Source organism: Grammomys surdaster, unplaced genomic scaffold (assembly GCF_004785775.1).
Source record: "Grammomys surdaster isolate TR1022 unplaced genomic scaffold, NIH_TR_1.0 264, whole genome shotgun sequence".
Lineage (NCBI taxonomy): Eukaryota > Metazoa > Chordata > Mammalia > Rodentia > Muridae > Grammomys > Grammomys surdaster.
In genome coordinates this window covers 2,449,516-2,466,892 of record NW_021604705.1, presented here as the reverse complement: position 1 = coordinate 2,466,892, position 17,377 = coordinate 2,449,516, and the positions used below count along the sequence as shown (strand labels likewise).

The 17,377-nt window shown below is 39.9% G+C and overlaps 1 protein-coding gene across 2 annotated transcripts in view; it reads right to left on the bottom strand.

Annotated features, from left to right (window-relative positions):
• Nucleotides 1–17,377, bottom strand: part of Abcb1 (ATP binding cassette subfamily B member 1) — a 144,806-nt gene that overhangs the window by 11,368 nt on the left and 116,061 nt on the right. For both annotated transcript variants that reach the window (XM_028776061.1, XM_028776059.1), the window contains 6 exons: nucleotides 15,536–15,643; nucleotides 13,975–14,052; nucleotides 11,071–11,154; nucleotides 7,240–7,443; nucleotides 1,752–1,852; nucleotides 428–568 (listed from right to left, as the gene is read on the bottom strand). In XM_028776061.1, coding sequence (XP_028631894.1) covers nucleotides 428–568; nucleotides 1,752–1,852; nucleotides 7,240–7,443; nucleotides 11,071–11,154; nucleotides 13,975–14,052; nucleotides 15,536–15,643 — 716 coding nt within the window. The remainder of the gene's footprint in view (nucleotides 1–427; nucleotides 569–1,751; nucleotides 1,853–7,239; nucleotides 7,444–11,070; nucleotides 11,155–13,974; nucleotides 14,053–15,535; nucleotides 15,644–17,377) is intronic.

The following is a 17,377-nucleotide window of genomic DNA, read 5'->3' as shown; positions in this document are numbered from 1 at the left end:
TGTGTCTGTCTCTCTATGTCTATTTCTCTCTCTCTCACACACACATCTTCTCTCCCCCTTTTCCTTTTCTGTGCTTACAAATGCTTTCTCTCTTTTTCTTCTTTTTCCTCTCTGTCTCCCTTCCCTTGGTGACTTTCCTGGCCTTTTTTATTGGGCCCAGTGAATTTGCCCACCAGAGAACAGCTTCCCAATAAAGCTGCTATTGTGTATACTTTAACCTGGCTTTAACTTTTACCAGTGGAGGCATAACTTATCAGGTAGAAAAGTTTCTGATAAAATGTGGAGTATTATTGCTACCATATGGTCACTCAGAGGTAAAAATGCTACTTTCTTAATTATCAAATGCTCTATATGACACTTCACCATTCAAATTCTCATCCTAGATTTACTATCAGGGTTAAATTATACAAGTAAACATAATACTTACAACAGAACATTTTCAAAAGTCATGAGTTCTTGTGCTACCAAATAGGCACCAAACCGGAAACAAGCAGCATAGGAGAAATACATCATGGCCTGGGTGAAGGAGAACGTTATCCCAAATATATGTGCTTTCTTCAGAGAATTTCTGGAAAGAAGACAATTCAAATTCAGTCCATTGCTCAGTCGTTCATGCAGCTTACTATGGGTTGGCAGTGAGGCACGCAGGCGTGACAGATACTGTGGACTCCATTTCTAAATTCAGCTGGATCTCCTTTTGTTTAACTATGTGAATTTGGGACCCAGTGCTGTCTTCATCTTTACTGTAGGATTACTACATCTCAGTGTGTTGATAGAAGATAACTGACCTGGAACTCTGAGAAGAGCCTGTTGTACATTCTCAAATGAATGATCCTTCTCTTTCCCACACTGTGGGACACACAACACTGCTGCACAGGACACCTCTCAACATGTCTACCCAGCACACTCAAGCTGTGGGTGACAGGGGAGCAGGCATGTCCTTGCATGTGGGGATCTAGATGAGCTGCATATTATCAATGCAGTGGAGGAACTTCCTGAGAACTGTGCTGTGAGAAGAAGCACTGACCTGTCTGGAGCCAGGGAAGGCTCTACAAAGGATTAACATTCCAGGAATTTCTAAACAACTTGGGTGTGGAGGTGTGGGCAGGGACAGGGTGGGGATGGACAGACTTTTGACCTTCCTACTCCTGTTTAAACCCACCACTACCTTTGTTCTTGTCTTTGACACTTGGAAACTTTTCCCAGGAAAAGGGGGTCTGGCATGACTGTGACAAAGTTGTTTGGAAACACTTCAGTAAGGTCTAGTTCGTCCCTTGTCCTAGAGGAGAAGCTGGGACTCAAAGGTTGGTCTTGTTCATGGGCTGGTCACCCTTTAGAGCCCTAATAGTACTCCTGGAGTAAAGGGAGAATAGAAGGTCTCCCCCAGGTTAGAACGGAACAGAAAATATCCTCAGGAGCCCCCTCAGGTTCACACAACACCTCCAATTTCATGTTCACAGAGAACCTTCACCCCAAATACAGCAAATAGCAGAGTCATTATCCCAACTGGACACCATTAGCAGCTGTTCTCTTCCTTCCCTTCCCATGTGTCACCAGCCTTCATGGGTTTATGTCACAGATGCTCCTGACTAAGCTCAGGTCCTTTCATTTCTCTCTTGACAATCTCCGGTGTTCCTTCTAGTACTTTCTTCATGTACATTCTGCCTTTTGGCAAAAGCAGTCCTGAAAACTGAAGTCCTGCTTGGAAATCTCCTCAGAGCCCTGGCCCACTCACTCTTTAGGTGTCTTACCTGTATGGTACCTGCAAGCTCTGGGCATACATAGTTTCAAACTTCTGCTCCCGAGTCAAAGAGACAACAGTGCGGAAGTTTTCAATTGCTTCTGTAGCAATCTGTAAAAGATCACCCATTATCAGGAGAAAAGTCAAACACAGGAACTAACTTGAATTCTACAATTAGTAGCATTAACCTACCATAATTTATTGTTCATGTATCCTTTAGCCTTACCAGTAGCTATCTTCCGTATGAAGAATAGTGACTTATGAGACTGAATCTTGTACTCTAAACAGAAAAAGAAACTAGAGCACAAAGCCATGACACACTTTTCTAAAGCCACCACATCTTTCATAGAAGTCTGTCCTCTGTGGAGGTGATACTTATGTAACTTTGATTATGATACTTATCCCTTATTCTCTGTGTAACTTTCATTCATGATAACTCAATAAAGTTTGAAAGATGCTCAAAGAGTAAAGGAAATGATGGATAATTACATGCAAGTGTATTTTACAAAGTAGTTTATATGTTTTTCTAAACATACACATCTTAAAATAGAGACTGAATTTTATCTTTTGCCTAACCAATTTCAACAGTATTTTTGAAACGTATTTAGTATATATTAATAATAAGTTTTTAATGGCTACTTAACATTGTAGCCAGGTAGGTATTACTAACAAAGGCTTCAATTATTTTACAACAAATAACATTGCAATAAATACTGCTTTGTACATAAACATTTGCTTGTAGTGAATGATTTCCTTAGAAAACATTCTTCATAGTGAGAGTAATAGGTAAAGGAGAATAAACTGTCTTTTAATGAAGACATTGTTTTGTTATTGCTTTGGTTTCTAAGACAGGGTTTCTCTGTGTAGCCCTGGCTGTCCTGGAACTCACTCTGTAGACCAGGCTGGCCTCGAACTCAGAGATTTGCCTGTCTCTGCCTCCCGAGTGCTGGGATCAAAAGTATGCACCACCACTATCTTGCTGCCGAATGTATTACCTTTTAATGAACATAATATATCCATTTTTTCAAGAGCTTTTTAAATATTTAGTTGTGAATTTCCTGCCACCAAAGTTATTTAGCTAGGACAATATTCCATCACCACCTGTTGCATCCTTTGTAAAGGGATGTAGAAAGCCTCAAGTACATTTAGGACACACAAAAGCATTTCCACCTGTACCAGCCATGGGACATAAACACCATGCCTTCTTGTTAGTTCATCTGAAAGGGGGAATATAGATCAGAAGGTTCCTAAAGTTCTTTTAAAATTGCATGTCTTTAGAAACGAAAATTAAGATACTGGTTAATATACTATGTCTCTTTGTGGTGGTTTCACTGATTAAAAAAAAAAAAAACGATTCCATTAAAGACATATTCTAGTAACCTAGTGCAATTTGCTACTTAAAAGCCATATTTGTGAAATCTCATTTATGCCTCACTGAATCTTACAGAAATTATCTTACTTCAATAATAACAACAAATATTTCATAGTAAATTAAAGTCAGTTTGAAGACCAACTCAAAAAAAAAGAACACATTTCTTTCTTTTTTTTTTTTTATTTTGTTTTGTTTTTCGAGACAGGATTTCTCTGTGTAGCTCTGGCTGTCCTGGAACTCACTCTGTAGACCAGTCTGGCCTCGAACTCAGAAATCCACCTGCCTCTGCCTCCCAAGTGCTGGGATTAAAGGTGTGCGCCACCACCGCCCGGCAAGAACACATTTCTTAAGACACTTATTTTAAAAATAAAGACTAGTTTTCTCTGATCTAGAGCCACAAAGAAAGTAATTAGGAAAAAATATTTTATAAACTCTGTACATTTCAAAAATAATATACAGTGACTTTTTAAAAGTATGTCTGGTAAGAAGTTGGAGGAGATAGTCACCTTTAATGAAATTCCCCAAAGACAATGTCATTTATACACATCAGAAACATTTTTAATTATTTGAATACCTGAGTTATTCAAATGCCTGCAATGTACTAGGGGACAGAAAGAGGTGATCTCAGGAGTTCACTGGCTGATCAGCTTAGCAAAAATGACGAACACAGTTCAGTTAAAGATAAAGATGAACTTTGTAGCAAAGACAAGGCAGAGAGCGATAGGGCAGAATGTCAGAAGTCATTTTCTGGCTTCAGTTGACATGCACATAGGCATGCATACTGCCACGCATGTACACAAACATGTACACAACACACACACTAAACAAACAAACAAACAAATAAATACCTCTACCTGTCAATTATAGTGTGAGGTTTTCAAGAAATATTTCCTAGTCTTCATTTTCTAGGGAAGGGAGTGCCGTGCTTGTGAGGGCTTCAGAGTGTATGTGCAGCCTAATACAAATGAGAGCTGGGAGCTCAGAGCTTGCTTACTGTGTGAACCCCAGTCTCTCTGCAGTGCAGCCTCCTCATCCTGATGCACAATGAGGCAGTTAGGGAATGCATTAAGTAGCAGACATAGCCTCACAACTTCAATAAAGACTCAGTCAAACTATCAAGAAGGACGACGTTTTAAGTTCAAAGAAAAGTAAATAGCGATGCTTCCTTGGAAGGGGCTGTGTGTGTCTAGCTGTTCTAAAGAAAAGAAAATATGTTTCTCACAAATAAACTTGTACTTCTCTTTCTGCCCCAAATAAACTAAGCTTTGATTAGAATTTAATAGTAAAAGGATAAATACATATACTATACAAAACGTGTTCATTAGCCCCAAAAATGTGATAGAACACTGCCAAGCCCCAACCATAGGTACAGTAGAGTTTATCTGCATGTTCTGACATCACACCACAAAGACAGGAAATGAGCAGGACCTCACATCTGCTCCAGGACCTCAAACCCAAAGCACACTGCAAAGTGTAGCACAGTATGTGTGCCTTGGTTGATGCCAGACCATAGCTAGACCCAGAGTTAGCTAGTTCCCAGTGATGGTTTCCTGGGACCTCCTCACCAGAGGTTCAACTCCACAGTCCTTGGCTAGGAAACACTAATGCTACTCAGAGCGTTTCCCTGAAAGAACGGATGAAAACAGAGCCCCAAATCTGAGAATACACAGAGACAACATGTCTTTAGTGTCTTTGAGACTGTCCTCAACCTTCATATATTGGGGTGCTTGGCTCATACACACCTGGCTTACTGGAAATCACAGCCCTCTCACCTGCTGGGATCCCTGCTGTTTCTTGGTATCTGGAATGTCAGTGGGCAGCCCTGTTCTGAGCTCACATTTCTCTCATTCTGCTATCTGATGCTCCACTGTAACAGAACTGGGATTTCAGGCTAATTGGAGTACCACAGGTTCAGTTGCAATCCTGGATCCAGGAGTGATGGGCTCTACAGTAGTGAGGCCTAGCCTGTGTGTCCCGTGGCCTTACCCGTAGCATGAAATAATAACAGAGCAAACCTGATAGAGTTAGTGTAAAGAGTAAAGCACTTTCCAGGAAACTAAGTAAATGCCACACGATGTTGAGCTATGACCAATAAATAAATAAATAAATAAACAAATAAATAAATAGCTGAGCGTGCAGAACAGAGTGAGGGCAAGGAAGACAGATGTGACAGGAAGAGGGGGGACAATGAAGTGGAAAAGGAGAGGTAGTAAAGGACCTGTGCTGTCTGCAGAGCTCCAGGGGGCTTGAGCAGGGATGTAAATGGTCTGAGGCAGCAGAATAATCCAAACTGACTAGATTATGTAATCCAAAATGGAGAAGACAGTAAGCTTGGGGTTTTTTCCACTTTGAATCTATCTCCCCACTTATCCATAATAAAATGGGCCCACTTTCCTGAATCCAAGGGTGGCTTTAAGCTTGCTTGAAAGAATCAGGGAGAACGGAAGTTAGTGAGAGTGTTCTGGCTAGTTTTATGTAATTTGATGTAAAGTAGAGGCATCAGAGAAGAGAGAGCCCCAATTAAGAAAATGCTTCCATAAGATCCAGCTGCAGGCAAGCCTGTAGGGCATTTTCTTAATTAGTGATTGATAGAGGAGGGCCCAGCCCATCGTGGGTGATGCCACATCGAGGCTGGTAGTTCTACAAGAAAGCAAGCTGACCTAACCATAAGAAGCAAGCCAGCTGAAGCAAAGAAACCATTATTAAAACAGGGAAAGAAAAGAGGTAAAGAGGAAAGAAGAAGAGAGCTGGATAAGAAGAAAGGGATCTGAAAACAGCAGCCCGAAACAAAGCCCTGAAAAGGAGGTGTCCCTTTTTGAAACTAAGGATATGTTTCCACTTTTCTTCAAATTCTAATCTTGAGATAAGTGTAATAAACATTGCTATTAAATGAGTTCCAGGACAGCCAAGGCTACATCCGTCTTGAAAACCATTAAAACAAACAAGCAAACAAACAAAAATTGTTATTGACTAAGGAGATGGCTCTGTTGGTAAAGGACTTGCCTTGCTGTGGCAGAAATTTCACTGTCCAATCTGGGAGGCCTGTGATTGGACAGAGAAAAGGGAGGCGGAGCTAAGGGTGGCAGAAAGGGAGACTGGAAAAGAAAAGCAGGAGAGAGGAGAAAGGCAAAAAGGCAGCAGACATAGACCCTTGTGGTTTCAAGTAAATAGGTAGACATGAAATCTAAAAGTGCTTTCCAAGGGTAGCTTTCACGTCTACATGATGCCCCCAGAGTGATAGTTAACATTTTCTTTGCTGTTTATTATTGAGCCAATAAAGTTTAGAAACCCTAAAAAAAAAAAATCTAAAGGTTAGGAAAATTGGGATAACTTTCTAAATCGTGCAGGCAAATTTATTGAGAATATATATATATGTGTATATATATATATACACATATATATATAATATATATATGATTATATATAATAAATATATATAATTACATGTAATAAAATAATACAATAATGTAATATATATATGTATATACATACATATATATATATTTATACAAATCCATTGGTTAATAACTTTAAGCATCGATTTACTGTGTTATTGGAAGATGGGACAACTGGGGAATTATGGCTATGAAGGAACTAGCAGCTCCAGGGACAAGGGAACCAGAGCTGGGAACACAGTGACCAGTCACTGTGGGCAGGGGGTGGGGGAGAGACAGAAGGCTGCGGAACCATGCTGGACCTGAGCGGTGCTAGCAGTAGTGTGGGAACATGGCGGAAGCCAGCTGGATCTTCTCTTTTCTAATACCTCCAGCTACACCTTGCAAGCACAAGGGTCCGAGTTTGACCTCTAGAACTCAGGGAAACATCTCAGCTATGCTTGGTGGCATGTGCTTGTAATCCTAGTTCTGGAGGCACAGGGATGGGTGCAGAGATCATATCTCAAACATGAAAAACCAACCATGTCTCAAAAAGCATACTTGGACCAAACTTAAGAAACATTGCCTAGGGTGTTTTCCCACACAATATGCACACACATGCATGTGCACTTTTACATACATGTGCACCCATAAGAACACCATACACACATACACACACACACACACACACACACGCAACTGGAAAGAATGTTCTTTTTATTTAGTGATCAGTCATATTTCATTTAACTTACCTTTCCAGAACCTTCTAGTTCCTTCTTATCTTTCAGTGCGTGTCCAGACAACATTTTCATCTCAATCACTCCTGCTATAGCAATGATGGGTACAATTGCTAAGAGTAAAAGCGTCAACTGCCAGCCATAGATTAGGGATATGATAATTCCTGTTCCAAGATTTGCTATGTTCTGGGCAATAATAGCAAGCCTTGACCCTGTAGCCTAAAAATGAAAAGTGGAGACATGGTTTGTATTATAAAATACATTCCAGTATATTTTTAAGAATAAGAACTGCTTCTCATGAAAATCTTCTCACCTATGAAGTAAAAGGAAAGATGCTCTTATACAACGTTTTTGGTTTCTAAAATGAAGATTCCCCATGATTTACAAGTGTAGAATAATAACCCAAAGTGCCAGTTTATATTTCCATAATCTTTCACTACCAAAAAAACTCTTCATGCACCAAAGCATGACGACTAAAGCAAATCAGAATGTAAAGATCTAACCATTATAGTAAACTGGGAATAGTGGTCATCTAGCTATGAAACTGTTTATAATTTTATACACTTATTTTCTTGGAAAAATGCAGATCTGAAAGTTCTGGAACATAATTTACAGTAAGCAGAGCCTTCGGGTAGGATTCTGAAGGTTTCATGCCACATGGCTGTCACTCCTATGCAACTCAAAACTAGCAGTGAATCTAGTCAGTGTAGCACACCTCCATGCAGTGCAGCCCACGACAGGTACCTTGTATGATCTAGCATCCTTATTCTGCCCTCCAGATCCAACTTCTCTACAAATAGCACGCGTCCTTTACCAGTCCTAATTTTTTTCACTTGAACAAGACTGGCTGGTCTCAGTAAAGATTACCATGTGTACTCTAGGCTGGCTAGTGACCATCTCTGTCCCTTTCAACAAATCTCTCCCAACTTCAAAACTGAGCAGATCTATTGATTAGTAACCAAAGATTCCTCTCCATTCTGAATTCTACACCAGCAAAGCTTCCCACATCATTTAATAGCTGTCTGACATAATCAGTAGACTGAGACGTAGTGGGGAAAGCACTATGACTCCCAGAAGCCTTTATATACTTTAAGCTTTTAGGGAACTGAAACAGGGCTGAAAGCGATAGGCCGGATACCACAGTGTAGCTATTGGTTTTGGTGTAATCACCAAACTTACAATGAAGCGACCCTTTGCTAAACTGGGCACAGGGCATAGGTCAAAAGGTACAGGGGTGTGAAAAGTCAGCTTTCTGTTTGCACATTTCGTGTGAAAGTGAGAGGAAGCAGCTTAGCCTCTAAGGGATGCTTCTTTTGTCAAAGTCTACAATCCTACACAGAAGCAAGCCACTGAGGGACAGAAGCACCCAGCACACCTCCATGGGCACAGCAGAGACAGGGCTCTGGCTTGTAAGCCTTTAGGCATTTGGAGGTCTTGCTTTGAACTACAAACTATCATTAAGATAGTTCCAGAGATGACAAATTCCTTGATGTTTGGCTTTTCTATTTTGCAAAAAGTCTTTTAAGGATGTCTCCATCTGTGGTCGCTCTCTCTTCCCCTGAAGACCACATCTATCAGGCTTTCTGTCCCACCACACTTGACAGTCCATAGGACAGCCATTAGTACACAGGGCAAATGTCCAGCTGTCTCGTCACTTAGAACACTTTCTCAGTTTCACTGCCAGGACACCATTATTCTGTGTCTTGAACCCCAGTTCTCCCTGTTCTCATCCTCACATCCCTGAGACCTCTGGACTCAAGACTTCTTCACATAAGATTTCTTGACCATCTTTTCATGTCCTTGAAAGCTACCATCTCACTGAAAAAAGTCTACAACTGAGTATTTCCAAATTAGGCTTCTCTGCTAAACTCTAGACACATAAAATGCCTTGCTTCTTTAACATGTCCAGCTGGTCATCTAATGTAGGCATCATGACTAAGTCATACACAGAGTTCTCAATTCTTCCCCAATTCTTGTCCTCCAATAGGATTCCAATTTCATTAAAGAACAACTCCATCTTTTTATCAATTTGTACAGGCCAAACATTTTACTCAACAATCTTACCTCTCAAATCAACCATCTAATCTCATCAGGAAATTCTGTGGACTATACCTTTAAAGTATGCTCAGAATCAGCTGTTTTGTTGCTTTTATTATGACCTCTCTAGGAGACTTCTCCTAGATGACTGTAACAGATTTTCTACTCTACTTTTGCTTTTCTCAGCAGTTATTCATATAAGAGCCACATAACTCCCATTTTAACACTTAACAATAGCTTCCTATCCAATCCCTAAGATGATGCCGACCACAAAAAAATGACTTCCTTTTACTTCATCTAGTGTTTTTATCCTCTTTGCTATGAGATATATACATGGTCTAACCTCAGGTACCTGATACTTGCTCTGATTAGAATACTTCTGTAGAGGCATACTCCAGGCCTATTGTTAATATCACATAATTGGAGCTTTTCTTCCATAAACAAGGAAGCCCTTGGTCCTACCACCTCCCTCTGACCCCCACCCAGTTACCTTTTGATAAAATGATCTGCTGTGTAGATTTTACAAGAGCAAGACAATTGTCCGTCTGAGGAAGTTAAAAATTACTTCACTACGTGTCCACTTTGTTCACTTAGGGTGTATGTGCGTGTGTCTGTGTCATGGGTCTTGTTATATGTTTGCTTTAAGCAGTGAACCCCACGAAACAGGAACTCATAAGAATTATGCTGCAGTTTCATGGTTCTATGTGCACTGAAATTTGTAACTTTACTCATCACAGGTCCCACTTATTAAACAGCGGAGGATGTATATTGCCACCTTTCAGGAAGACTGAAGCATAAGGAAGGCAGAACTCAAGACAGAATCACACAGAAGACAGTGTATGCCATTCAAGTTCAGCATCGTGTGATAGACTTTTGCCATAAAATAGGCTGGAAACGAAACAGTCACCTCATCTAAAATGTCAAAGCCTAATGATTTAACTGTTTATATCACCTGGGGATTCAGGTAAGAGCATACTGTTTTATAGTTTAGCAAAGCATCTTTCTGCCCGAACTACAATTTTGATGTGCTTTTCATTTTTTTTCAGTATAATTTTAAGAACATTTTCTTTGTTTCTTACTGAACTGTAGCATCCATTAAGTTTTAGACAACAAAGATGCTACCCTTTTTTTTCTCCCAACATCAATTATAAATATTAACTGAACACTGAAAACAGAGTGACTCTGGTGGATACACCAAGAACATTTCCTTTTCTGAGTAACTATTCTTTCATATCAATCTTCCTCATGTCAAGATTGACACAGCAAACAAAAAGAAATCTATGTTATATGATATATAATTTTTGAATTTTAACATATTTGCTATATTTGTGGGATAGAACTAGTGGTGGTTTGAATGGGAAATGTCCATCAAAGGCTCAGGGATTTGGGCACTTAGTCCCAGCTGGTGGCACAGTTTGGAGAGGTTAAGGGAGGTAGAGTCTTGTTGGAGGAATTATTCCTCTTGCTGGAGGAAGGCGGCTTTGAGAGTTTAGAGCCTCCTCCCGCTTCCAGTTCTCTTTCTCTGCATTGTGCCTGCTGTTGTCGATGTGATATCTCAGGTTCCTCTTCCTACTGCCACACCTGTCTGCATGGCTTACCCTTATTCCTCTGGAACTTTAAATCCAAATTACTTCTTCCTTTTATAAATTGCATTTGGTCACGGTTTTTTAGCACAACAATAGAAAAGTAATTAATACAGATAGCTAGTTGCAGTGTCTTTAAAATGGTGACCATTAACACGTGTTATCAAGAACTCAATTGTATGATAAGCCTAAAATAGAACTGAATCCAAAGAAAGGGAGCACATACCCCTTTCACTTGAGCAGCATCGTTGGCAAGCCTGGTGGTCAGTGCTCCTGTGGTGTTTTTAGGGTCATCAAACCAGCTCACATCCTGTGGCAAAAAGAGATTTGTTATCTTGAAGTCCTACTTACAAGACCTTAGCTCCAGGAGGACGGTGGCAGGGACACTTTTGTTTAGCTCACACATCCTCTGCATTTGGCTTTCAGACAAGAAAGGGACTTAAGACACAAACAAAAATAGATTATTTCCTCTGTCTTCATCTCAACATTGTTTAAAGCACGACTCTAAGTGTTGAACAATGAACACTGATGACAAAGTTGCTGATGTCTTCAAGACTTCCTTCTAGAGCTGGAAGGCACAGGAGAGTGAGAACATACTATCTCAGACAGTAGTAACACGATGGGGGGAAAGAGCAGGGTGAGAAGGACAGGTTGTTGGGAAAGGTGCTGTTTTACAGAGTAGGGAAAAGACAAGGGAAGTCCTTCCAAGGCAGCATGTGAACAGAAACCAAAATGAAGGAAGGAAAATGAAGGAAAGAATCTAAGAGGAGAAAGACATCCTGCCTACAAAGAGCCTGAGGCCACCACACTTGATCTGCTCACACAGAAGTGAAAAAGCTGTGAAACCCTGTATGTAGCTTAATTTGTCCTACTGGGGTTCCCCTGAGACTTTCCTTCTCAACTTTTGTGCAGTTTCCTACAGTGCCCTGAAGATGACCTCTGTGATGTGGGTGGGGGGTGTTTCCCACAGATGGCCTCTGGCATCAGTAAAGACTATATACAGACTTTCCCCTGAAGGATCCAGGCTGTCTCTAGATTAGGGTGTGGATGTAGGAGTTGAATCAAGCTAGGAGGCTGATGCAACATTAAACAGACTGAAGAGTCACTGTAGAGAGAGAGAAAGAATAGGTATGAGGTAAGCCTGTTTGGAAATATTAACATCTGAAACATTTATTAATATGAGATGAGAAAAGATAAACCAGCAGATAGTTAATTCTAGTTAGAGCAGAATAATAAACTGATTTAAAAACAAATAAAAAAGTCTAGATTAAAATGCACATGCAGCATAATAAGAGATCTTATTAGTAAAACTTCTTATGTTTTCCTATTTTATATTTATTAGTAATAGACTGTTTGTGTTGGATACATGAACTTGCCATGGCCCATGTATGGAGATCAGAGGACGATTCACGGGAGCTGGGGTTCTGTCCTTCCACTTTGTGGACTCTGGAGATCAAATTTAGGCCACACATCTTAATGGCTAAGCTATCTCACATCCTCATATATTTTAAAATGAACATACTGCAATTCTTAATTATGAATTTATGCCTGTCACAAATAGGTTTAGTTTCTAAGACATGACTTGAATTGATAATTTGTATTAACAAAGTAATTAATTTTTTTATTTTGAAAAGCTAGAAAATAAAGGGCTCTAACCTTTTATAGTCTATATAATTGACATTTTAGTAAGTCCTAGTCCTATGTTCCCCCACTGGCATGTGACAGCCTTGAAGACCATTCAGATTTGAACACCTTGCAAATGTTAGTACTATACATTATAAACAGTGGCTTTGATATGTCTTTTCTGCTGAGCAGTTTGTACTGTCCATACTTAACCATCATCCACCTAGCTCTCAAAGGATAATGGACTTGGTAGTTAGTCTGGAGGCTGATGGGTAATGGGGCTTTTAGTGCTGTACCAAGGTCAACTTTGAGATTATTTAAGTAGAATCTAGCTATGAATATGGCTTAAAAGCTTGTGATCCCCAAACCTTAGCAGATAAAGTTCAATACTATGCTCAGCTATACTGCAAGTTTAAGGTAAACTTAGGTACAAATGACCCTATCTTAAAGACAGCAAGATGGATGTGGCTTGACAGGAGAGTCCAAGAAGAGGGACTCCCATAAAATAGTGCCCTCTCAGCCATCAGGTTCTGTTTCAACTATGACTATCATTAGTTAGCTATTTCTACAAAGACATAAGTGATAGTAGGTAGCATGGAAAAGGATTGTCTTCTGGAAATTTGAACACAAAACCTGGTATTTCTCACTAGTTTTTTTTTCCAGTTTGGGGATTGAATTGGGGCCCTATGGATTCTAGGTTCTACCTCTGTGTTACATCCTAGTTTTGTTGGACAGCTTCTGGACATATCCAACCTATAGCCCATGAGTCTCAGGTGTCCTACGATGCTATCAATGTGATTCAAAAAGTTTGTAAATAACAATATCACATTGTAATGTAAAAAACTTGGACACTTCTGCTAGTAATTTTAACAGGGAAGTTTAAATGTCATATACAACATTTTTATGATTGCTAAAGATTCTCACTTTGATTGGGACTGCTAACATTATTGTCAGTGGTTCAGGACCTGAATGTACAGAATATCATCGGCACTCATATTAAGTCACGATGGCTAATAACATTGTCACTTGGGTTACACTATTTTAGTCTTGCCTCAGCAAAGAATCTTGACAGTGAGGAATGAGCCATAAAAATGAATCTGAATTTGGGCAAGAAGAGTGCAAAAGATCTCCAGGTACACAGTCATGACAAAATGTTCTGAGTACACAGGAGAGAGAAGATAACAGAGGGTATAAGGACATAGAAGGTTCTTTCTAACATTTCTCAACCTTTGGGCTAAGATAAAGGATAGAGGACCACTTCTGCTTCCATTGCCTCTTACTGCTGAGATAAAAAGGCTGGTGCAGAATCATCAGGAGACACACTTGTCTCAACATAGTCTAGTTCCTCATACCAGCCTGCAGCAAATAGTCAGCAGGACCTTATGTAAACGGAGGCTGAGGGTGACCAATAAAAGATCTCAATCTAAGCACCCTACAACCTGAGCACCTACAATCTGTGTCTACAGAGCACAAAAGAGGCATCGTACTCACCCCAGGTACAACGTACCTGTCTCAGCATGGATTTGAAAACCATGTATCGGAGTCGCTTGGTGAGGATCTCGCCAGCTTTGCCAAATGTGAAGCCCTGAGAAGAACGAGAGCATGTCACACTGAGCATGTCACATGGAGCATGTCACACTGAGCATGTCACACTGGTCAGGGACCAAAACAGCAATTACTCAGTGAGAATCAAGACCTGAGAGTCCTGAGCAGGACGGGAGTCTCCTGCCCTCAGCTGTGCTCCCTGCCTGTTCCTTAGGTGACCAGTTGGGCACTGGGCTACAGTTTCCAGCACTGGACTGTGTTTACACAGAGGAGGTGCATGGAGCCACTGACTTCTTAATGTGGGTGTGCAGCCATGTGACTCAGACTTGCCAGCATATCTAGACTGTGACTGAACTGTCTTCACTCCCTCTGCGTCACCATCCCAACTGTCAAAGCAGAAGTGACCAGGTAAAGACTGCTTCCCTTCCAATCTCCTCCAGATTCTCATGGAGCAACTGTACATTTTCAAATACCCGTGACACTCATTTAGTGTCTCATTTAGTGTCTCATTTAGTGGACTAAGGTCAAGTTCCACAATGAATCTTTTAACTATTTAGTGAAGAAACACTGTTTTTTGTTTCGTTTTGTATTCCTAGCACATTAAGAACAATGTATTAGAATGAGTTAAAGACACCAATTTAGTTTTGCTAAGAGTATTCACACAAGGGCTGTTAAAATAGTAATATATTCTTAGAACATTTCAATAAAGAACCTATGTAGTTTTAACTGAAAATGACATATAGAATAATCATTGATGTATTCAGTAATTGATTGTTGACCTTTTTACTCGGTAAGTAGTTATATAATAACTCAAATAAGTCTGAATACTTTGTCACACAAACTCTCTCAGTTATGAAGAAGCAACACTTCACCCATTTTACAGATAAGAAAACAGCTTAGACAGACTAAACTGCTGGACACATAACCATGTGTCTATGTGAGTCTTAAACCCATGGTTAACACCAGCATCCATGCTGTACGCCTTGCCACACTGCACTGCAAGGACATTGAGTCCCTTTGCAATTGCATTTCAGCCAAGTGCTCTGCAGACTACAAAGTACCTTGTATATGTTTCTTAGGGGTTTTAGGAATGTCATTTTCCCATTACTGACTTTTTTTTCCTTTTGTAACTGCTGAATGAGAAGCTTTTGAAATCTTTAAAAATCAATGTGACCAATGAGGGAGTTTTATTTATTTATTTGTTTGTTTGACTGTTCATTTGTTTTGGAATATAGGAAGATACTTCTCTGACCACTCCAACTGACCAACAGGAAGTATCCAAGGTTTACCAGGAAGATTATACTTCAGTTCTCACTTTCCATTTCCATACCACACAGAACAATCTGTTCAGTGTGATTACATCACTGTTTCCATTGGATGGGAAAGAGAAGGTGAGGATAGAGTCAGAGGATGACAAATAATCCGTCTCTCATTGTTCATGGTATAGGAGGAATGATTTCATGAGGACCAATACATATGTTTATAAAGCTACCCGAGCAAATGAAGTGAAAATAAATATTTACCTGAAGAAAAAATGTAATGAATGAAATGATCCCAAGGATCAGAAACAATAAGGAAAACAAGTTGCTATTCTCCCGTTTGGTTTCAGGGGGGTCGTATCTTGTAAAAATCTATGGGAAAAATATTTGAAAGGTTGTTAGTTCAATCACTAAAAGACATCCCAAATCTTCCCTGTTTCATACATCACAGTTTAGGGATTGGAAGAGTCTTTGTACACTGGAACAGGGTTGACTTTCAGAATAAAGGCAGGCTCCAAAGCACCTGCATTTTGCTTTTGTTGGGGAAAGGGTATCTGCCATTCACAAATTCATCTAACAACTACTCTCTTTCTGGCTTTCGTGGTAACAGAGTGTATCATAAGTCATTTCCTTGTGCTGTCTGTCTGTCTGTCTGTCTGTCTGTCTGTCAGGGGTGAGCACATGTGTATGGAGGTCAGTAGTCAAGCTTAAAATAATTGTTCTTCTTACACTTTACATAATATATTTGATGGCCTGTGTTCTACAATGTATTCCATAGGATCAGATGTCTTGCCTTTTTTGTAGTATTTTCATAGCATATAAAAACTCCTTACACAAATTGGGCACAGAAAGAAATTTCTTGAATGACATATTAAACATGAGAATTAATCTAACAAGGCATATAGGTAAACTACAGGACATGTGGCTTTGGTTGTACAATGGATAGTGTTTGGTTTATGCTTCTTATGGTGATCATTTTCTTTCTGCAAAAGATTTTTAGCATTAAGGCAAATGTATCTTCAGTATGATGTCTCATGGTTCGCATTTGTCACTAAACTAAGAACATGAATGTTTAGACAGTAGATCCAGAATGTTTGCCTCCACCTTCAGGGAGCTGGTTATAGTTTGCATATGAAATCTCCCCACAAAAGGCTCATTTGGGGAATTTTATTGCTCAGCTGGTGGATCTAGTCATTGACGAGCGATTGGACTATTAGTGCTCAGGCCTCATCAATGGATGGATTCACTCTATGTGCATTACAAGTGTGACCTTGTTAGAGAAAGTATATCACATCACAGTGAGGGAAGGAATCTTGAAAAACTAGATTTCATTTCTTACTTATTTCTATCTTTCTTTTGTTTCCTGGATGCTGTGAGAAGGGCTGCTTCTGCCACATGCTCCTACCACTGTGATGCTGTACCTCAGGCTTACAACAATGGATCCAGCTCATCTTAGACTGAAACCTAGAAAACTACCTGGGATACATTGCAAGCTCAAGATCAACCTGGGTATCTTAGCAAGACCTTGTCATCAAATAATAGTAACAAAGGGTAAGGGGTGTGCTCAGTAGTGCTGCACTTGTCTAGAACATGTGAGAACATGGGCTCCATCCTGTAGCATAAAAAGAGACAAAACCCCTCAAGTGTCTGTCACAGTGATGGAACACTAACCAGTGCAGAGCTGTCTCTGTTTGAGTCTTAGGAAGTGAGAGGAGTGTGTGGGTCTGTTCATGAGCTGGCCACTGTGTATGTTACACAAAAAGTCATTATCAACCCAATCTGGCAAATATAAGAGTCCTTGTGCAGGTCAGATATGTAACAGTTCATAACATTGGCTCAGAGCTCAATGTTGGTCAGTATGAAAGACTGAGTTTCCCAGTTCTATTGACTATGTCAGTGAGTGGGTGTCCAGGGACCTAAGATAAAATCCATTAGGGATTTTAGATAGAAACTAACACAAAATATATTTACAAAATTGTCCTTCTTATAAACCAAACTTCAATGATATTTTCAACCAAGCTTGTTTCATATGATGGGAAATAGTTATATAACACATACACACATAAAACTTAAGATAGTTATTCATTTTCTAGTCAAGACTCACAA